Below are 21,509 nucleotides of genomic sequence, written 5' to 3'. Positions count from 1 at the left end.
AGCGTAATTAAAGTAAAGAACCACAAACTTACTGGAAACCAAACGGTTTTCATGTGTCTAAGGCTCTGCAGTCGGCGTGAGAATTCAACGTCGAACTGGATAACGGATCGGAATAACACTGTGATTGGTCAGTATATGTGAACTAAGTCACGTGGTAAGGGAGCAGACAGTGTGGGCCAATCGGTTACGGGATCTCATGATGGAAACAGTGCCCGAGCCTATGAGAGTCTGGCTGACTGAAATATAAGGGTGAAAAGCTGGCGGCAAGGCCAATAAAGCGGCCAGTAAAGTTCAAGCGGTGAAAAAACAAGAAAATAGACAAGAAACTCAATAAAGTTAGAATGAAAAAATGAAAAAGGAATGTAAAAATAAAGTGAAATACAAACATAATATAAACGTGTAAGTAAACATCATCATTAAGTAACATGATAAATAAATTAATGATGACAGTAAATTAAGGGACCGGATACCACTTTTCGCCAATGTAAATATGGTCTGCAAACTTAGAGAAAACAAGCATATTCTATGCGATCATTCAACCCAATAGGGTGGGAACAATTTAGCTTTTTGATCCAAAAATATTCAGTCCTTAGTCTTTGTTTTACAGGATCCATGTCTCGGCGTTGTATGATCTTTTCAAGTATTGTGAAACGCAATTGAGAAATCTGATGGCAAGCTTCAATCCAATGTGATGCCACAGATGATTTTAAATTCTTCATTCTGATGTTACTCTTGTGTTCTGAGATGCGAATTTTTACTTTCCTCTCAGTTTGACCTACGTATACTTTTCCGCAAGGGCATTTGATGGCATATACACAATTGGTTGTGTCGCAGGTGCTTGTATGGTGTAAAGCTATGGAGTAACCTTTAGTGGGGTGATTGAATTTGTTGCCAATCATTACGTTACCACAGTGGGTACAGTTTTGACATTGGAGCATACCCCGCCATTTTTTTGTCAGTTTCCTGGGTGTATTTAGGATTTCCTTGATATTTTTAGAGCGTTGAAAAGCAAATGTAATTTTTTCGTCAAAAAGATTGTAAAGATCAGGCTCCATAGAGATGATTCGCCAATGTTTATTTATGATTTTCTTGATCTGCAACGATTCAGTGGAGTATTTCAATACACATACTGTTTTATTTTTATCTTTTTGATCCGTGGTCTTTGCTTGAAGGAGGTTATCTCTTGGTAACAATAATACTTTATCTGCAGATGATTTGAGCACGCTCTCAGGATATCCCCTTTGTCGATACTTGATCGTTTGTTTTTCAATAGACTTAATTAAATCATCATTGTTGGATACAATACGCTTTATTCTGATAAATTGAGAAGTTGGTAAGTGTTTCTTTAGCGTTTCAGGATGAAAACTCTGAAACAGTAAACTGGAGTTTCTGTCAGTCTTTTTGGTGTGTAGTTGAGTCGAAATCTGATTTTGATCCAACTTGACTATGACATCTAGAAATGTGATAGTTTTTTCATCTATGTGGTGAGTGAATTTAATCCGGTCATTGTGTGTGTTCAATATCGAAATATTCTCTTCAACTTGTGAACGTGGTCCTTTCCAAATAAAGAATAAATCGTCAATGTACCGTTTATACATGATAATACCTTCACTCCACATGGTGTTCTCAAGAATATAGTCAGTTTCAAATTTGCTCATAAAAATGTTGGCATACGAAGGAGCCCCCCCGAATCCCATAGATGTACCACTCGTTTGATTGTAAAAGTTATTTTGCCATTCGAAATAACTACAATACAAAGCAAATTGCATGAGTTCCATAATAAACAGTCTTTGCGACTCATCTAGTTCACTTCTTAACAGGCTCCATTCCAATGCTTCAAGACCTTCATTATGAGGTATTGATGTATATAGCGCTATTACATCAATAGTGCACAATATATAAGATGCTCCATTTACAAGTTCGACCAAATTCAACAGGTTCAAAAAAGATGTAGTATCTTTAATGTAGGTGGCACTTTTTTGGACAATAGGCTGTAAAAATGTATCCACGAATTTACCAATAGGCTCAGAGATGGACCCACAAGCCGAGACAATGGGTCTGAAAGCAGGATTATGGATATCCTTATGAATTTTTGGCAACATGTATAATTTAGGTCTTCTTGGGAATTTCGTGTCAAAAAATTGTTTGGTTTTAGCACAAATCCAGTTCATTTTGAATGCTTGTTTGATGATGTTTTCAAGTATTTGCCCTCAAGCCAATGTTATGTAAAAACAGCAAGAAATTTGTTGAAAGATGGTATCAGATATTGAACAAATGTTCATTAGATTTGATTCTCTTGATTGTTGAAGAACTTTCAAAAGTCTTAATTGAACTAGAAGAGGAAATCAAAACCTTACAGACTGAAATCAACAAAATTCCAGATCTCACCAAAACTTTGGAAGATATTAATTTGAAACTTGAAAAATATGCAAAAGAAGTCAATGAAAGAAAAGTGAGAAAATACCGCAGAGATACACTGGATTATAAACTAGAAGAAGTTTATACCTGGGCTGAAGTTTATAACCAAAGGAAATGGCAACCACAACCCACACAAAAGACAACAACATCTTCATCCCAAGAAAGTGTGGTATCCGACTCTGAAATTTCGGGGTCAAGAGGTCCATTAAATAAAGCAACTTTATCAACCACTAAACCATCTGCAAGCAATAATACCCAACAACCAGCTTTTTTAGACATCAGTCCCGCGGCCAATTCTCCACCAGTAATAGAAAGCCAACACGAAGGAGTAAAAGAATCCGATCAAAAAATTGCGGAAAGGACCAGGAGCCAGAAATTTAAAGCGACCTCATAGTCAACATTTCATCTAAACAGTTGACTAAAGCAGAAACTAAACTACTGAATAAAGGTATGACATTTGTCCCCACCTACCATTCCAATCTAGCAGAAACGGAAATTGCTTTGTTTAAATTCTTTAGGACCTTGAAACTTAAATTTTTCTTCAAAGACATTCAACCACCGCAATGTATGGAAACATGGGATAAAGACTTTAAACCTACCAGTACTTTTTGTGCGCCCTTCACTCACAAAACTATTGAAGCCTTCGAAAGATCTGTATTAGCGGATATACAAGAAATGAAATTTGCTAAACCTAAAAAGATGAATTTATCTCCCAAAGAATGGAATACACTAAAAAATTTAAGTGCCGACAAGCAACTTACCTTTTCTAAAGCAGACAAACGCGGCGCCCTTGTCGTAATGGACACTGAATTCTACATTAAAAATGTCAATGAACATGTTGCAAATCAAGACATCTATTTGCCCTTGGAATCTGATCCTACTGTAGAATATCAACAAATACTTGAAAACATCATCAAACAAGCATTCGAAATGAACTGGATTTGTGCTAAAACCAAACAATTTTTTGACACGAAATTCCCAAGAAGACCTAAATTATACATGTTGCCAAAAATTCATAAGGATATCCATAATCCTCCTTTCAGACCCATTGTCTCGGCTTGTGGGTCCATCTCTGAGCCTATTGGTAAATTCGTGGATACATTTTTACAGCCTATTGTCCAAAAAAGTGCCACCTATATTAAAGATACTACATCTTTTTTGAACCTGTTGAATTTGGTCGAACTTGTAAATGGAGCATCTTATATATTGTGCACTATTGATGTAATAGCGCTATATACATCAATACCTCATAATGAAGGTCTTGAAGCATTGGAATGGAGCCTGTTAAGAAGTGAACTAGATGAGTCGCAAAGACTGTTTATTATGGAACTCATGCAATTTGCTTTGTATTGTAGTTATTTCGAATGGCAAAATAACTTTTACAATCAAACGAGTGGTACATCTATGGGATTCGGGGGGGCTCCTTCGTATGCCAACATTTTTATGAGCAAATTTGAAACTGACTATATTCTTGAGAACACCATGTGGAGTGAAGGTATTATCATGTATAAACGGTACATTGACGATTTATTCTTTATTTGGAAAGGACCACGTTCACAACTTGAAGAGAATATTTCGATATTGAACACACACAATGACCGGATTAAATTCACTCACCACATAGATGAAAAAACTATCACATTTCTAGATGTCATAGTCAAGTTGGATCAAAATCAGATTTCGACTCAACTACACACCAAAAAGACTGACAGAAACTCCAGTTTACTGTTTCAGAGTTTTCATCCTGAAACGCTAAAGAAACACTTACCAACTTCTCAATTTATCAGAATAAAGCGTATTGTATCCAACAATGATGATTTAATTAAGTCTATTGAAAAACAAACGATCAAGTATCGACAAAGGGGATATCCTGAGAGCGTGCTCAAATCATCTGCAGATAAAGTATTATTGTTACCAAGAGATAACCTCCTTCAAGCAAAGACCACGGATCAAAAAGATAAAAATAAAACAGTATGTGTATTGAAATACTCCACTGAATCGTTGCAGATCAAGAAAATCATAAATAAACATTGGCGAATCATCTCTATGGAGCCTGATCTTTACAATCTTTTTGACGAAAAAATTACATTTGCTTTTCAATGCTCTAAAAATATCAAGGAAATCCTAAATACACCCAGGAAACTGACAAAAAAATGGCGGGGTATGCTCCAATGTCAAAACTGTGCCCACTGTGGTAACGTAATGATTGGCAACAAATTCAATCACCCCACTAAAGGTTACTCCATAGCTTTACACCATACAAGCACCTGCGACACAACCAATTGTGTATATGCCATCAAATGCCCTTGCGGAAAAGTATACGTAGGTCAAACTGAGAGGAAAGTAAAAATTCGCATCTCAGAACACAAGAGTAACATCAGAATGAAGAATTTAAAATCATCTGTGGCATCACATTGGATTGAAGCTTGCCATCAGATTTCTCAATTGCGTTTCACAATACTTGAAAAGATCATACAACGCCGAGACATGGATCCTGTAAAACAAAGACTAAGGACTGAATATTTTTGGATCAAAAAGCTAAATTGTTCCCACCCTATTGGGTTGAATGATCGCATAGAATATGCTTGTTTTCTCTAAGTTTGCAGACCATATTTACATTGGCGAAAAGTGGTATCCGGTCCCTTAATTTACTGTCATCATTAATTTATTTATCATGTTACTTAATGATGATGTTTACTTACACGTTTATATTATGTTTGTATTTCACTTTATTTTTACATTCCTTTTTCATTTTTTCATTCTAACTTTATTGAGTTTCTTGTCTATTTTCTTGTTTTTTCACCGCTTGAACTTTACTGGCCGCTTTATTGGCCTTGCCGCCAGCTTTTCACCCTTATCTTTCAGTCAGCCAGACTCTCATAGGCTCGGGCACTGTTTCCATCATGAGATCCCGTAACCGATTGGCCCACACTGTCTGCTCCCTTACCACGTGACTTAGTTCACATATACTGACCAATCACAGTGTTATTCCGATCCGTTATCCAGTTCGACGTTGAATTCTCACGCCGACTGCAGAGCCTTAGACACATGAAAACCGTTTGGTTTCCAGTAAGTTTGTGGTTCTTTACTTTAATTACGCTTCACTTGGGTTCTGATTTGTGTTACCGTTAGATTTCTGACTATACACCCAAATTTCTCTCATGCTTTTACTTTCTCTTTAAACTGGGTTTCTGTCCTGGGTTACCTTTATTTTTCCAATTACACATTAACTTTTTCTTATGCTTCGTTCATTCTCATTCTACTGTTATTCTCTCGCTTACCTTTTAACTTTGTTCGTGTATCACATTTGTTGCGTTTGTTTCACATTTTAAAGTTTTTGATCCCACTGTTTATATTGTTGATTATTTAACTAGGACAGTGAACTTAATGGTCCTGTTTCATTTCATTTTTAGACCCCTGAAGAAGGGTCAGATATGATTGACCCGAAATGCATTGGGTGGATGTCTAATGTGCTCACGAAGAATAATCTTCATTATGTATAAAGAAATTTGGAAATGATATTTCAACCAGAGATTATTGGATGAATTTTCTTGAAACTCAATCTATGAAGTCAATAAATTGATGAAGAAACTTAACAGTTTCATTGTTTACTGCGCGCCCTTGTTTTGTGAGAAGGTGACTCTCCTCACTACATACGAATTTCATGTGTTTCTATGACATCTTTGGATTCTAGACTGCTCTGACTTCATGTAGAATTGTTGTGAGGTTGAGAGGGGCCAGAGACAGTTGGGTGGATGAGCTGTATTGAACCCCTACTCAGAAAATAAATATTAAGAAGAAACTACTACTTCCAATGTCATTCTTATGAAGTTGTACTATTTAACACTGGCGACGACTGGGAAATGAAGCAGCTCAACTCCAAGAAGACTAGACTCCTTTTCTGTTCGCTACAAAGAAAGAACTGATTTTCGACTACTTTCATCAAGGACGAGCACAACTTAAACGCATCTCATCTACATGCGCGAATGCATGAGAAAACAACTTTTCTACACATTCTTCAAAGAAGTAAGACTGTTCCTTAATATTTATGGCTTAATTCTATCCTAAGTGCTCCATAAATAAGCGCTAAGCGCTTTCTAATTAACTGGATGTTGATGAGTGAGAGAACATCTATTGTTCCGGGGAAAGCGTTTATGGCTTAAATCTATTTACTGTCTCTGGAAACCCATTTACTGCCGCTTTCATCGTAATTGAGGTTTTTTTTTATGACTCGTGTTTTTTTTGTCTTGCTAATCTTAGCGTCAAAACACACCCTCAGTAACTTTATTTCTCCTGTTGTACTTTTAATTTAATGGGAGTTGGTGCTCATTTTTGGCTTTGAATGCAGTCGAACAACATTTTAAAGTTGATGGTTTACTTTTAAATTTCATCCCCGAGGACTCTGCTCGCGCTGTGGAACTCGCGCTGTGACACCTCACGCTCGTTGGCATGGGCGCATGGTCTGTGTCTCTGCGTTTCAATCACCGTCACCTTGCGTCATCTTTCTTTCTGGGACACGCTGTTCAGAGACGCGTGTAACGTGCTGACGTGCTGAATGTAACGAGACGGAACGCGCTTTCGTGATGTTTCTGGCTGGTTGCTAAGCAACGAAGATTATACGAATCTGATCTACAGTTCCTCAATCACAGTAATACCTCGCAGGCTACTTATTGCGGGTCTTAACGCTGATGCGCACAGCTTGGTGCTCACAGTTTCTTTGTTTTTACATTCTCAACGCTGACTCACAGTTTCTTCATTTTTTTTTTACATTTTCAACCCTGAGATACACTGCTTCAAGCTCTAGGTAATAAAGACATCTGCCTATACTACAATTTTGCATGCTGATGTGCACGGTTTCATGTAGTTTTCTGGACACATTTTTTACGTTTCAACGCTGATGCACACATTTATCTTGTCCAATTCTACGCTGATATGCACAGCTTTGTGGGCACAGTTTCTTCGTTTTTTTACATTCTCAACGCTGACTCACAGTTTCTTTGTTTTTTACTTTTTCAACGCTGATATACACAGCTTGGTGTATACACATACAACATTTGCACTGATGCGCACAGTCTTGTGGGCACAAACTCTAGGTAATAAAGGGATCCGTCTATACTACATTTTGCACGCTGATGTGCACAGCTTCACGTAGTTTTTTTTTGCGACGTTGAATCGTATTACCATAACTTTATGAATTCAGCTGGAAAACAACGGAGTTTACTTAATTTTTTTTGTCTTTGCCGTTACTGTATTCTGCTATCTAGAGTATTTGTGTTAGATATACACAGTATTTACAAATATTTTTTTTCTTTCTCTAAAAAAAAAAAAGGGTGCAATCATTATACGTACATATTTTGCGTTCTATCCATTTTATTTTGCATTACACTTTCTCATTCCTGCTTGGTCAGCTTAAGAGTAGTCATGCAAAACGTCACGGCCGCTCCATTTTTTTGCAAACACCTTATGATCCTCCCATAAAATGGTCAAAGTGGAAAAAAGTTTTTGAAAGATATGCTCGTGTTTGTGGCACCTCCCTTAGCGTTGAAAGAAAAACAGCCTTACTTATGCATTGTCTTGGGTCGGAAGGGCAAGATGTATTTGACCACCTTCCAAATGTTCCTACAAGTGTAGCTGCAGGCCTCAATGAATTTGAAATCTGCATTCTATAAGTTGGACTCACACTATTTACCTAAAGTCAGTACGATTCTTGAACGTTACCATTTTGGGAAACGTATGCAGAAGGAGGGAGAAAGCATTGAAAATTATGTCACAGATTTAAGAAGGCTAGCGTCAACCTGTAAGTTTGATACACTTATAGAGGAAAGGATTAGGGACCAGTTTATGTTGGGTTGTGTGTCTGAAAAAGTGCGTGATGAGTTATGGTTGAAAGATGAACCTACTCTTGATGAGGTTCTTGTTGTGGCTAAGAGAATTGAACATTCTGTTGAATGTGTAAAAGAAATCAAAAAAGACCTTGTCAAAGATGTTTCATTTGTTAACACGGAGACGAGTTCTGTTCCTGATAGCAAATTGAAAGATGTTAAGACAAAGTCTCAAACTAAAGGTAAACAGTTGCAGAAACCCCGTGTACAGTTTAATAAGGGCAATAAATGTTACCGCTGTAACAATACTGGTCACTGGGCGAATGATAAATCTTGCCCTGCATTAAATGCTGTTTGCAGTTATTGCAAAAAAAGAGGACATTTTGTTGTGGCTTGTAAGATCAAGTCTTCAAAGCAAAGTATTCATGAGATAAACCACGAAAACTCTTGTGATCAACATGATTTTGAATGTGGTCAAATTGTTGTCCAGTTAGGAGGTGAGGGACCTTTGGATTATATTCTTGTAGAGGGTAAAAGAACAAAAGTGTTATTTGATTCTGGCGCAAAGATCACGATTGTTTCTTCAAAATGTTTTGATGATTATCTAAGTCAGAATGTGAACTTGCTAAAGGCAGATATATATCCTACTGCGTATGGTGGTGACCCTATTGAGTTGAGAGGGTATTTCATTGGATTGATAGAATATGAAGGTCGCTACACTTCTGGGAAGGTCTATGTATCTAAAAAAGGTGACAGGATCATCAGTTGGTGGCATCAAAAAGATTTGGAGGTTATGTTAGATCCTAATAGCACTCCTTCCATAATCCTCAAAGAATGAAAGGTGGTGAAATCTGTAAGTCATATTTCGTCCTTGCAGTCTCAACTCATGGAGGAGTTCCCGCGTGTTTTTGGTGATCAGCTTGGGTGTTTGAAAGGATACAGCCACAAGATAAAATTGGTTCCGGGTTCCATTCCTATTTCTAGTAAGGTACGCAATGTGCCTTTTAGTGTCAAGAATGAGATGTTGAAGGAATTAGAAAAACTCAAGTCACAGGGTATCATTGAAGAAGTGGAAGGCACTTCCTGGTTGGCTCCGGTTGTGGCCGCGAGGAAATCTGATGGTTCTTTGAGGTTATGTGTGGACCTCAGACAACTCAATAAGTGTGTGCTTGTGGATAGATACCCGTTACCTAATATATCTGAACTTTTAAGCATGGTGCGTGGTGCCAAAGTTTTCAGTACAATTGATTTAACGTCCGCTTATCATCAGATCATGCTTGACCAATCTTCCAGGGATTTGACCGCTTTTGTGACACCTTTTGGAACATTTAGGTTTGTGAGACTCCCTTTTCGGCTCGTATCTGCTGCCTCTGTTTTTCAAAGGGTTATGGAAAAGGTTCTAGTTGGTATACCTGGAGTCTGTGTCTATCAAGACGATATTTTAGTATATGGGTGTGATGAATCGGAACATGGTTCGAGAGTTCGTTCCGTCCTGAATAGCCTCTCTAATCACAACCTTACCATTAAGTGTGAGAAATGTAAATTCGGTTTAGACAGGATTGACTATTTGGGTCACACTATTACTGCTGATGGTGTTACTCCTAAAGCTGAACTAGTTAATACCATCAGGGATCTGACTCCACCATCGTCAAAGGAAGAGCTCATGCGTTTTCTGGGAATGGCGGAGTATTATAATAAGTTCATTAAGAATTTTGCAGAAGTCACTTACAATATGAGAAGTTTACTTAAGAAAGGTGTCAAATTCTTGTGGGATCAGTCGTGTGACAATGAATTTGTTGAGTTGAAAGGCAAATTGGAAGCTGCTCCCAAACTGAGGAATTTCGATCCCTCTAAATGTTCTATTATTTCTACGGACGCGAGTCTTAAGGGTTTGGGTGCTGTTTTGTATCAAGGGGGGATCGATCCTGATAACACCATAATGTTTGTTTCTAGGAGTTTAAAAGGGGCAGAGTCTAGATACTCAGTGATTGAGAGAGAGGCGCTTGCTGTATATTGGGCCATTAAGAAGTTCAAAAAGTTTCTTTGGGGCAATTCGTTTGTGGTAAGGACAGATCATAAACCATTATGTGAGGTTTTGACTAACAAAGGAATTGACTCTATTTCACCAAGAATATCTAAGTGGATTGTTGGATTACAGGGTTTTGATTTTACTGTGAAGCATGTTCCTGGCTCAGAAAATTTTGTTGCTGATGCTCTGTCGAGACTAGTCCCTTTTAACCCCTCTGATGGTCAGGAGGATCCAGGTTTTGGTCAACCTCATGATTTTGTGTGTGGAATTGATTATAAGGTCATTTCCCAAAATCAGTGGTCTGCTGCTTGTCGTGAGGATCAAACAATTCAAGATGTATTGGATCATATTCGTGTTGGCTGGCAGTACAAGGAACAAGGGGGGTGGTTGGTAAAAGATTTTTGGTCGGTGAGAGACCAGTTGTCTGATTGTCAAGGAATGTTATGGAGAGGTCATAGACTTGTTCCCCCTGTGTCTTTAAGGAAAGAGTTGTTAGATCTAGCTCATGAGGCACATCTGGGCATTTCTAAAACTAAGGAAAGGATACGTTCTACCTATTGGTGGCCTGGGATGGATATTCAAATTGAAAGGTTGGTTAGGGAATGTGTTCAGTGTTCCCTCAGTGAGAAATCGTTGAACAGTTGGGTGGATGAGCTGTATTGAACCCCTACTCAGAAAATAAATATTAAGAAGAAACTACTACTTCCAATGTCATTCTTATGAAGTTGTACTATTTAACAGTAGGCCAAGTGGGCAATCTTATGCGATGAGAAGGCAGGCCATTGTAACCTCACTGAGGAAGCGCTCATAGGCCTCATCCAGGTGATGTGGATATACGCATAGATAAGTGATAAAACCTGATCTAGTTAATTTATTCTATATCATTGTGCATAATTTAGGGAATTTGACATTATAAGTAAACAAGCAGGAATACAGCATTGACAATGTGGAATGGAAAAGCCGCTTACCACTATGGTTTTGAGTTTGAATGTCATGCGATCTTGCCAGGCAAAGCAGAGAATGTGCGGCAGGTAGAGGGTGAAGTAAATGACCCCGCTGCAGGCAGCCGCCAGGTTGGCCTTGGAGAAGAAGACGCTCATCAGGAAACCCTGCATGATGGTTGCAGTGGTGAAGGCCATCAGAAAGAGGTATAGAATCAGTGGGTTGCTGTAGTGCAACACCCCGCCACCCTGCAACACAAAACATACCAGATAGCGGTGAGATGAAGTACTCCTCTGAGTTTCCACAAAAGACCACAAAAGCCAAAGAGCCACACTCAGGACTGGTAACGGAAACCCAGACAGTCACACTAAGGAGTAGTAACTGACAGGAATCTTTGTCTTCTTTAAGCTGAATGCCCGGAAAAAATCCTGAGATAGATTACTGCTTGCACGTGGGACTTTAAGCAATGATAAAAAGGAGGATTTTCACTGATTATTCCTTAAAAAGGAAATCCTTCGTAACTTTTTATTTTTAATTAAAATCGGCATTATTTGGTCAGCAATCATTTTTCTTTTAGTTTTTGAATAAAATAGGAATTTGCTTTGGTTTCGTAGTTCAGTTTTGTTCACTTTCAAATTAATATTGTTTTAACCTAAACCATTTTATTGCTAGCTAAATATCAATTTTCAATCCCAATTTGTTTTCTCCACATAATTATTTTAGTTATGAATTGATATAGTCCCCGAAGTTTTTTTCAAGCTAACTTGCTACGTTTTCAGTTCCAATAGTATTATCTTACCCTAAATTATGTGCTCCTGTATTTAAAACATAATTGTAGTTTTGTATCCCAAAACATGTTCTCATGCATATTGAAATTTTAAAAAAAGTCCCCAAATTGATTTTTCATTTCAAATACCAATTTGCCACCTACCCACTTTTGCTTTTAATTACAAATATCACGTATCTTTTCCCACCATTTGTTTTAGTCTCACCTGTGTATGTTTACACTGCCCCATTTCAGAAACATTTTAGTCCTTTCAATTTTTGACACCCTCATAACTTTTGTTTTACTAAAGAAATATTCTGTAACAAAAAACTGTTCACACAGTTAAAAATTACTTTTTCTTACTTCGGATTACATACTTGTAAGTGCACAAGTCATTTCAAGTAACACACTGTCACATCCTCTTTTAGGGGGCCATGGTGCAGGCAGGAGATACCGCGCCCAACTGTGGGGGTTGAAGCCTTTTACTCTTGGCATACAGGGTCGCCGACTTACACACCTCACACGTGTGATGGCCTTATAGGCACAGAAAACTTCACGATGGTTCTCCCTGGCATTAAAGGTCGGTGGCTTACACACTGCACATGGGCGATGGCCCAATCAGCACTGTAAACTTCATGGAGGCACTCACTGGCATATAGGGACACTGACTTACTCACCACACTTGGGCGATGGCCCAATCGCCTGTCAAAATTCATGGCAGCCTCCTCTGGCATACAGAGTCTTGACTTCCACACTGCACAGGGGCGATGGCCCGAATAGCACAGCAAAAGTCACGGTGGAACCCTCTGGCTAACAGGGTTGCCGACTCACACACTGCACACAGGCAACAGACCAATGTGCACAGAAAACATCACAGCAGGACCCCTCTCGCATACGTGGTCATCAGCTGAAATCTGGACATTGACAATGACCCAATCATTGCTGCTGCCGTCTTCTCACGCCTTGCCACAGAGATCCACTCATCAGGATCCACCACTGGACCTCACTCCCTTCTGCGCACTCCTCTTCCTCACTGGTATTAGCAAGCAGGCAGACACTAGTGTTCCAGGTTCCAGGAGCAGATGATCTTGGATTTTCCCAGAGTGATTTTCCACACCGAGATGGGAGACTGGCAGGCCTCACCGTCTATTCCTGGTAACAGGCAGAAGTCTACCAGAGCATCCCATCTTCGTACAACCTGTCTATCTCCTAGAAAGTTGACAATTTTGCGGACCTTAAGCTTCCCTTCTTATTGTCCACCTCGAGACACCAAATATGATTTAGGATCTGAGTCTTTGAAATTTGTATTCCTTTTGAAGTGCCCTCTCCTCTGCCCTTCCTCCAGAAAGCAGTCCATCACAGAGGAGCGACTCCAAGTCTGATAGAACAACAACACAGTCCATGCGAGTGATAGAGGTTCATACCTAGATGTCAGCCACAGTAATGTGTGTATCAAAAGGTTACTCCAGGGCCTCGTCCCTACTCTTTATTATTCTTTTACCAGCCCCATCTTCTTTCTGAAATGTGCCCAATCCCCTTCCAGTGACCTCTCTCTTAATCAAGGAGCACCCTTTGAAATGTGCAGGAGAGCCTGGCTCTCCTTCATACAGTGTGTCCCACTCAGTTCACAGGAATGTAGAAATCCCACAAATCTGTCTGCAGGGATATCTCTACCTCCTCATTCGCCTCTGGTCAGCCCTGGATCTCCCAAAATGGAATCCAGAATCTTTTATTTATTGTACCATACACAGTCACACATACATCCAGTGCATGCACACAAGACACAAACACTGCATAGCACTACATGCTAACTTGATGTGAGTCAAGGGTGACTTAAGCACACAGCAGCAGAAGAAATTTACATTAGTGAGCATGCAATCCGCACTTCAGTGACACAGGTAAAAAAGACCTGTTGACTTCAACTGACCACTACACGGTCTATGCTGCCACCACCGAACTCGCACAGATTAACCACCACTTTGAGGGTAGAGTTTTGGGCATTCCTCCTGGTCCTTCAAGACCGCAATCTGTGAGACATGCCTATGCCAAGGTGCACACGCATAATCCATTTTCGACCATGACAACACAAATCAGCACTAGGAGTCCACACATCATTGCAGCCGGGGCACTCAGGGCAGGGGATACACATCTGTCACCATGCAAGGGACTTTTCTGTCACAACAGATGCACTTCCCAGATCAAGACACCCTGAACCAACTCCTAAGCTAGAGAGGCTGGGTGGTCAGATTGGTAAAACTGACAGGAAAGTCTATCAGTATTCCCATGGCTCAATCCGGCTCTTATGTTTCACTACAAAGTCTTACCCATGCAAAAAAATAGATCACCTTAACAACTTGGAATTCTCTCCCATCATAGCCATCAACCATTTCAATGGCGTATGATCCATTTGCACTACAAACTTGGTGCCAAACAAGTAAGGGAGAAGCGTACGTAAGGCCCAAACCATGACAAAGCACTCTTTCTCAATAGCCAACCAGTTCTGTTCAGTAACCTCCTACTAATAAAGGCCACCAGATGCTCTCTACCTTTGTCATCCAGTTGAGGAAACACCGCTCCAACTCCCTTCTTAGAGGCATCCACCTGTACAACGAAAGGTTGACTGTAGTCACGTGTTTTAAGTACAGGTGCAGTGCATAGTGCCTTCTTCAGTTCCTTAAAAGCTTCCTGTCACTCCTCAGCCATGTACCTTTCCTGGGTTGCTTCTTGGAGGCCAAAGCAGTCAATGTGGAAACTACAATCCCATAGTTTGCCACAAAGGTTCTGTAATGCCTGGTGAGTCCTAAAAAGGCCCACACCCCAGTCTGGGTAGTAGGCACATCCCACTCCGTCACATCCAACGGGTGAATCTTCCCGTTCCCCATCTCATGCTCAAGGTAGACTACAGAGGACTGCATCACCTGACACTTAGTCACCTTGATGGTCAGTTTTGCCTTCTGTATCCTAGCCAACACCTGTTCTAGGTGTGTCAGGAGGTCTTGCCATGAATTGCTAAACACTGCATTATGATCCAGGTAGGCCACACAGAAATCTTTCAGCCCTGAGAGAAAATGGTTCACCAGGTGCTGAGAAGTGCCAGGAGCATTTTTCAACCCAAAGGACGTAATCTTGAACTGATATAGTCCCTCTGACGTAGAAAATGAAGTCTTCTTCTTGCCATCTGGTTTCAGAGCAATCTGCCAATACCCACTGGTCAGATCCAAGGTGCTCAAGTACTATGCAGCACCTAACCAATCTACAAGCTCATCCCCTTTTTGGAATTGGATGCGCCTCGGTTTTGGTTACCTCATTTAGGGCTCAGTAGTCCTCAAGCCACCAAAAGTCAGTAGACCCTTGCTTAGGCACTAGCATCACAGGACAAGACCACATGCTACGAGATCCTTCAATGACCTCCAGGTCCAACAGCCAGGTCCAGGTCCAGGTCTATCTCAACCCTGGCAAGCGGATAATTCATGCTCTCTCCATTGGCTACCAAACCTGTGTCCTTGGTATTATGGAGCATCTCCTCATTATTGTGGTACCTCCTCTCAACCATAGTGATGAAGACTCCAGTATCCTTCAGGGCAGCCACTTTCCTCCCAATTATACTAATTTCCTGCATGAACCCCATTGTGTTAGGATGAATTAGCTTCAGGACATCTGAGAACTCTCCCAGATCTCCATAGCTACTAGATTGAGCGCTCCCGGGCCCTTTTGGGTCCCTTCACCAAAATTTAACATACTTGCTATCACTGGTGCTGCTGAGTCGGGATTTTTGCCTGACAATCCCTCTTTGAAGTGTCCCACCTGGCAGCACTTGCAGTAATTCATTATCTTTCTCTTGGAGAACATTCGCTGTCCTCCTTTCTCTTGATGCTCCTTCCTGGACACACCATTACCATTCCCATTTCACCTTGGCCCTCCCCAAATCCCATGGGCATTACCCTGGCCCTTACCCTCCGGTATGGAACCAGTCTTTGGGGAGTTTCTCTCCCCCTAAGGCTTACAACCATGCTTTACAAGCCCCTTGTGAACCTTGTTAACTAATCAATTGTCAGCCAACACGTGAAGCTTTTCTGGATCCCTGTCAAAATCAGATAGGTATTGGCTAAGTTGGGTACAGCACTCCTCCATGAGTCACTCTGTCACCATTGATTGGTTAAGGAGCTGAAAGTCCTTGGCCTCCATCCCTCTCACCCACTCATTCCAATTATGCAATACTCCATGAATCCAAGTCGCAAACGGAACACCACCAGCTCTGTTGCAGTCCCAGAATCACTGATGGTATTGAGTTAGCTTCAGCCTAAACCATTTAATCAGAGTTTCCTTCATTCACTCTTAGACCATCAGGTCTGCCACAGGCATCCTTCCATTGATGGCTGTCCCTTCCAATGGCATGCACCTCGTTAAATGGCATCTGGCTTAGACACCTTATTCAAGGCCTGCGGCTCTACCTCCTCATGTTCCTCCAGTCAGCCCTGAGCCTCCCAAAATGGAACCCAGAATCTTCAGTGTATTGTACCACAAACAATGCACATTTGCATCCAGCACATGCATATAACACACACGCACTGCACAGCACCTCATGCTAACTTGATGTAGGCCAAGGGTGAGTTAAGTACACAGCAACGGAAGTTTACACGAGTGAGCTTGTAGGCCTCACTCCAGTAACGCAGGTCAAAAGGGCCTGATCACTTCTACTGATAACTAAACAGCTGAGGCGCAACTAGAGCCACATTTCGTGGGGGGCTAGCAAAAATTTTTGGGGGGGGGTGACGGACTCTTCCAGTAATATGCATAGTGGAGATGCAGGGGCTCTAAGAAGGTGAGAAAAACAACAAAGCCTTGTAAACATGTAAATGATCTTTTAAAGACCTGTGAAGTACTCGGGTGCGGCTGTGTGTGTGCCCAGGAAGCTGTCTCAGCCAGGGCTGACACACACGATGGGGGGTTGAAGCTCTTTGAGCCCAATGGGCGCTGCGCGCCTGCTACACGGTATACTGCCACCATTGCGCTTGTGCTACATCACTCCTGGCAAGAGCAGTAGCATTTAACCACTATGAGGGTAGGGCTTCGCACGTTCCTCCCGGTCTAACATGAACACAATTTGTGACACAGGCTTATGTTATGGCACATATGAATTAATTGTGTTCCCCCATGACAACAAAGCACCAGTTATCCAAACGTTGTTGCAGCTGGGGCACTCAGGGCCGGGGTACATGTCCGCCACCATGCGAGGAATTTTTCTGTCCCAACATACTCCTTACCTAATACCAAATGAAAGAACAAATCTATGATACAGATTGTTTTTAACGTCACTGTTTTATTGAAATGTGTGTCCGGTACCAAACAAGCATCATGCACTTGCCATCACCACTATGACTGGACTGGCACTACCAGGCAATGGGCATTTCCCCGGGAGTGAGGGCACATGGGAGCTGGTTTCAATACCAGGCTGGACTGGCTGCTGCTGTGTTGACCAGCAACAGAGTCTTTTCAAAACCTCTGGGCTCGGCTACAGGATCAGGGGTATTCATGGACGTGAGACGTCTTATGTGAGGTCTGCAGCACCCTTTAGTTACAGATGTATTTGTGTGAAAAAAAACCTAATGCAAACCAGTACCAGTAGTTGCGGTTTAACAGCAAACAATGCTTTTATTGTTTCAATGTATGACGCATGCAGCACGCAACCTTCCACATTACCAATTGCATCCTTATGATTATTTTTTTGTCTGGCATATATTTATTGCCGGTGCATGGACGTCACATTTAGTGGCACACATGTATAAGTGCAGCTAACCCTCCTTTTTAGGTCTCGCCTGACCCAGCACATGCGCTGGTCTGGCGAGACTTATTGAGAGGGCTCCAAAAAGTGCTACCAGGCCAGCCTAGAGCTACAGTGCATGTGCGCGGGCGCGCGCGCCACGCTTTACCGCGATTACTTTCACTTTCGCAGCCGCAAGGCCGCTTTGATGTTTGATCGCGATCGCGATCACTTTCACTTTTGCTGCCGCACGGCCGCTTGTTATTAAAGTGAAGCTGATGAGGCTGTCTACAATTTGACCCAAGAAATGCAATACTTTAATTATGCACAGCAACTAGGCCAGCAGCCATACAGGCACCAAATTGATCGGCTAAATTAAAGTGACCTATCCGTTTTCCTGTGCAGAACAATGAATTTAAAACCTTAGTTGCAACAATTAACAGCGTGACTCCAAAAAACAGAACCAAATTTGAGTAACCTAGTGCAAAACACTTTGATAGAATAATTGTAAACATCCCCTCAAGTGTACTAAGCCTAACTGCCAGTTGTTTGTGATGGGTCTTTCTACTGGCGTTAGGGGGCTGTTGGCGTGGTGATCTCTCACTGCAGTTCCTACTATGACACGGTTCCAGGAATTTGCCTTGTTGCACCCTAATGTATATGATCTGCAGCTCAGCTCTACAAGCTTCTCTCTTTGAGACCTTAGACATTACTGGAGGTGCGTGAATATTTTTTTGTCCCTCGTTTTATTTCTCGTAGTTGATGCTCACTGGCTAAATAAGTACTGCATTTTGTGTTATGTGTTTTCTGGTGTGACCCCACTTGAGGGTTTTCCAGATCATATGATCTTGTTGTTGGTCCAGGGTTTCTTCCACAGGTTGTCTCTACCTTCTGGCACAAGAGTTATTCTTCCTTCTTTAGCTGTCTTCTGATGAAAATGCAAAGTCACAGTTACGGAACGTGTTGGGGGCTGTCAGTTTGCTTTCTCAAGAATCCCTACTGAGGATTGTGTGTGTGTTACAACCTTTTTATCAGTTTTGGCGTTGCTAAGATGGTTTTCAAATCCTCCACCATGACTTTTGGCCGTTAAAAGAAATCATGGATTACCCGTGCATACGTGCAGCGCAGCGTGGTTGCCAGTTGTGAGTCATGTCCAATTTGGTTCTACTAGGCACCACCTAGACAGATTTTGGTGGAGCTTCCTTCGCTGCCATCTTTCACGTCCACCTTTGTTTCCCACTACAGGCTTGACATGAGTGAGGGAAATAAGATTGTTCAGTACCAGTGTGCTTGGTGGTGTTACTGTTTCCTGAGAGAGCTTTTCCTTTTTCTTCTGCTGGTAAAGCAATAAAGGTTGTTGGTGCAGTGCTGTCTGCTGGTGTATCTTACCTAGGCATAGGGATCTTGATGAAGACCTGCCTTGTCACGAAGTAACAAATGGGACTATGAAGTTGATAAAGCGGTAGTGGTCGGATTATTTACCCATTTTCTTGAATACCCCGATCGCCCTTCTTCCCAGTATTTGTTTCTGCTCTCCCATCTGGAGGTGTTATTACAAAAATATTGGTGTTTTGCCTAGGTATGGTCATGAAGTTTGATCCGCGCCAAATACTTTCCTCACAGTGGGCGTAACTTGTATAAGGGTTGTCGACCACTAACCAATGCTGCGCTGCGTGAGTCATTATAAATACTTGAATAAAACTGAAAGAAAATGAGACAATCCATATTTGCTGCCTTCACTTGCCTCTTGGTTCACTAATAGTGTCCTGCTTACAGAAAGCAGCTTTGAGCAAGCCACAGCATTCATGTCTATGTGTCTGTGTACTCTGATTGTGGTATCAGAAGGACATTAGTATCGCTATTCAAATGATGGCACTGCTTTTTGGCATGTTTAGTGCATTTTTGCTTACAGCTTTGATAACCGTAATGCTTTATGCTACTTGCAGTCAAATTCATGACTACTGTTTCATCCTTTGTAGTCAATATGTTTATTTCATGAATACATCGTTACCAGACCGATTTAGTTATGGTGACAGTCCATCAATCATGGCTTTATTAAAAGTTTCAAAAAAGGCATTAGTCCAAATTTACTTATTGTGAAAAGCATGTGTTACAGCCAATAGGCACTTACAGGCAGATTCTCATTATACTTTCTTTAAGCTTGTAACTGGTATTTTGTTACAGAAAATATCACCGATTACCATAGTAGACAAGGGCTTTGGTTACCCTCCTGGGACAGACTCTTGGGGTAGAAGATTTACATTTTGGGAATCCTTGTTAGTCTGTTTGTGAAAGTGTTGTATATGTTTCCTACTGTCATTTTGTAGGCAGTTGTAATTTTTTGACTGCATACAGATACTTGGCTTGCGGGAAAGCGTATGTGGAACACAGTAGCCCTGACAGGCAGGTGAGAAACGCCAGGGGCTTGATTGGATCATTGGAAAAAATTTATGCCAGAGACCATTGGTGTAATATTCTATATGAAAACTTATGGCAAACACAATATACCTGACTCATATCATATTTTATAGCCAGTAGGCCTCTAAGCGTGAAATATTATTGCATTGTGTTAACCTCTGGAGACAGATATTGTTACACATGGATCCTCACAGGTTACTGCAGGAGAGACTGGTTTTGGTGTTACATTTTCCCTCCTTTTTTTCCGCTCTGACAAACCCTGTGGGGTAGAAGATTTGTACTTTGACAATCCTCACAAGGGGGGGGGGGGGGTTCAGTGTTGTTTTGCCAGCTGTTTTTGTGTATATTTATGCCAGAGGGCTGCTTGTGGGAAAGGTTATATAAAATTCAGAAGGCCTGAGTTTGTTATGGTGACGCGCCAATGATGAAGGATTACTTGGTTCATTGGAAAACGTTATGTTAAATGCCGTTGGTCCCATAGGTTATTATGAAACGTTATGACAAAGGCTGTAAGCCTGACCACTTTACTGTGAAAATCATATGTTAAAGCGAATAGGCTGTTAAGGGTACATTGGTGTTACACTGTGTTAAAGGCTATAGACTGAAATGTTGTCTGTTGGAATCTCACAGATTACCACATTAGGCAAGGGTTTTGGTGTTTGTCACCCTTTTACAAACACTTGAAGATAAAGATTTGCAGTGTAATGATCCGATCGGGCCCGTTTCTGAGGGCCTGTATATTGTTTCACAACTGTAAGTTTGTATACACTTGTCATTTTATAGCTTGACTTGATGACTGCCTACCTGTGTGTAATACTGGGGGCCTCAGTTGGGTATGGTGACAAGCGAATGATCAAGCCTGCACGCCTGAGTACATCTTTGGGAGACATTATCAGATACCGTAGATTTGATTTGTTCATTATGAAAACTTACAACAAAGGTAGGCGTAAGACTTATTGTGAAATGCGTTTATTAAAGCCATTAGACAATTGAGGGTGATTGTTCTTACTGTAGGCTGGTATTTTGTTATATGGAATTTCACAGATTAATTTAGCAAGCATCAGTTTTGGTGTTGGTGACCCCCTCAGATGCTGTTTGCCTGATGGTTGCTTTGGGAGAAAGCTTATGCTTGATTTAGTAGGCCTGAGCTGGTTACCGTGATGAGCAAATGATAAATGGAGTGTGCCGCTTCATTGGGAAACGTTATGTCAGATGCAATAGGTCTGATCTGTTTATTATTAAAAATGACAATAAAGGCAGTGGGCCTAACATACTGTGAAAACCATTGCCTGTGGGCTTTTATGAGTGAATTAGGTCACATTGTGTTACTATGTGTAGACAGGCATTTTCTTA

General features: G+C 41.1%; 1 protein-coding gene across 2 annotated transcripts in view; it reads right to left on the bottom strand.

Annotated features, from left to right (window-relative positions):
* ABCA4 (ATP binding cassette subfamily A member 4) overlaps positions 1–21,509 on the bottom strand; it is a 1,118,748-nt gene that overhangs the window by 599,567 nt on the left and 497,672 nt on the right. For both annotated transcript variants that reach the window (XM_085601480.1, XM_085601481.1), the window contains exon 16: positions 11,238–11,459. In XM_085601480.1, the coding sequence (XP_085457606.1) occupies positions 11,238–11,459 (222 nt within the window). The remainder of the gene's footprint in view (positions 1–11,237; positions 11,460–21,509) is intronic.

The sequence above is a fragment of the Triturus cristatus genome, chromosome 4_2, assembly GCF_964204655.1.
Source record: "Triturus cristatus chromosome 4_2, aTriCri1.1, whole genome shotgun sequence".
NCBI classification, from domain to species: Eukaryota; Metazoa; Chordata; class Amphibia; order Caudata; family Salamandridae; genus Triturus; species Triturus cristatus.
This window is presented reverse-complemented; position numbering and strand designations above follow the sequence as displayed.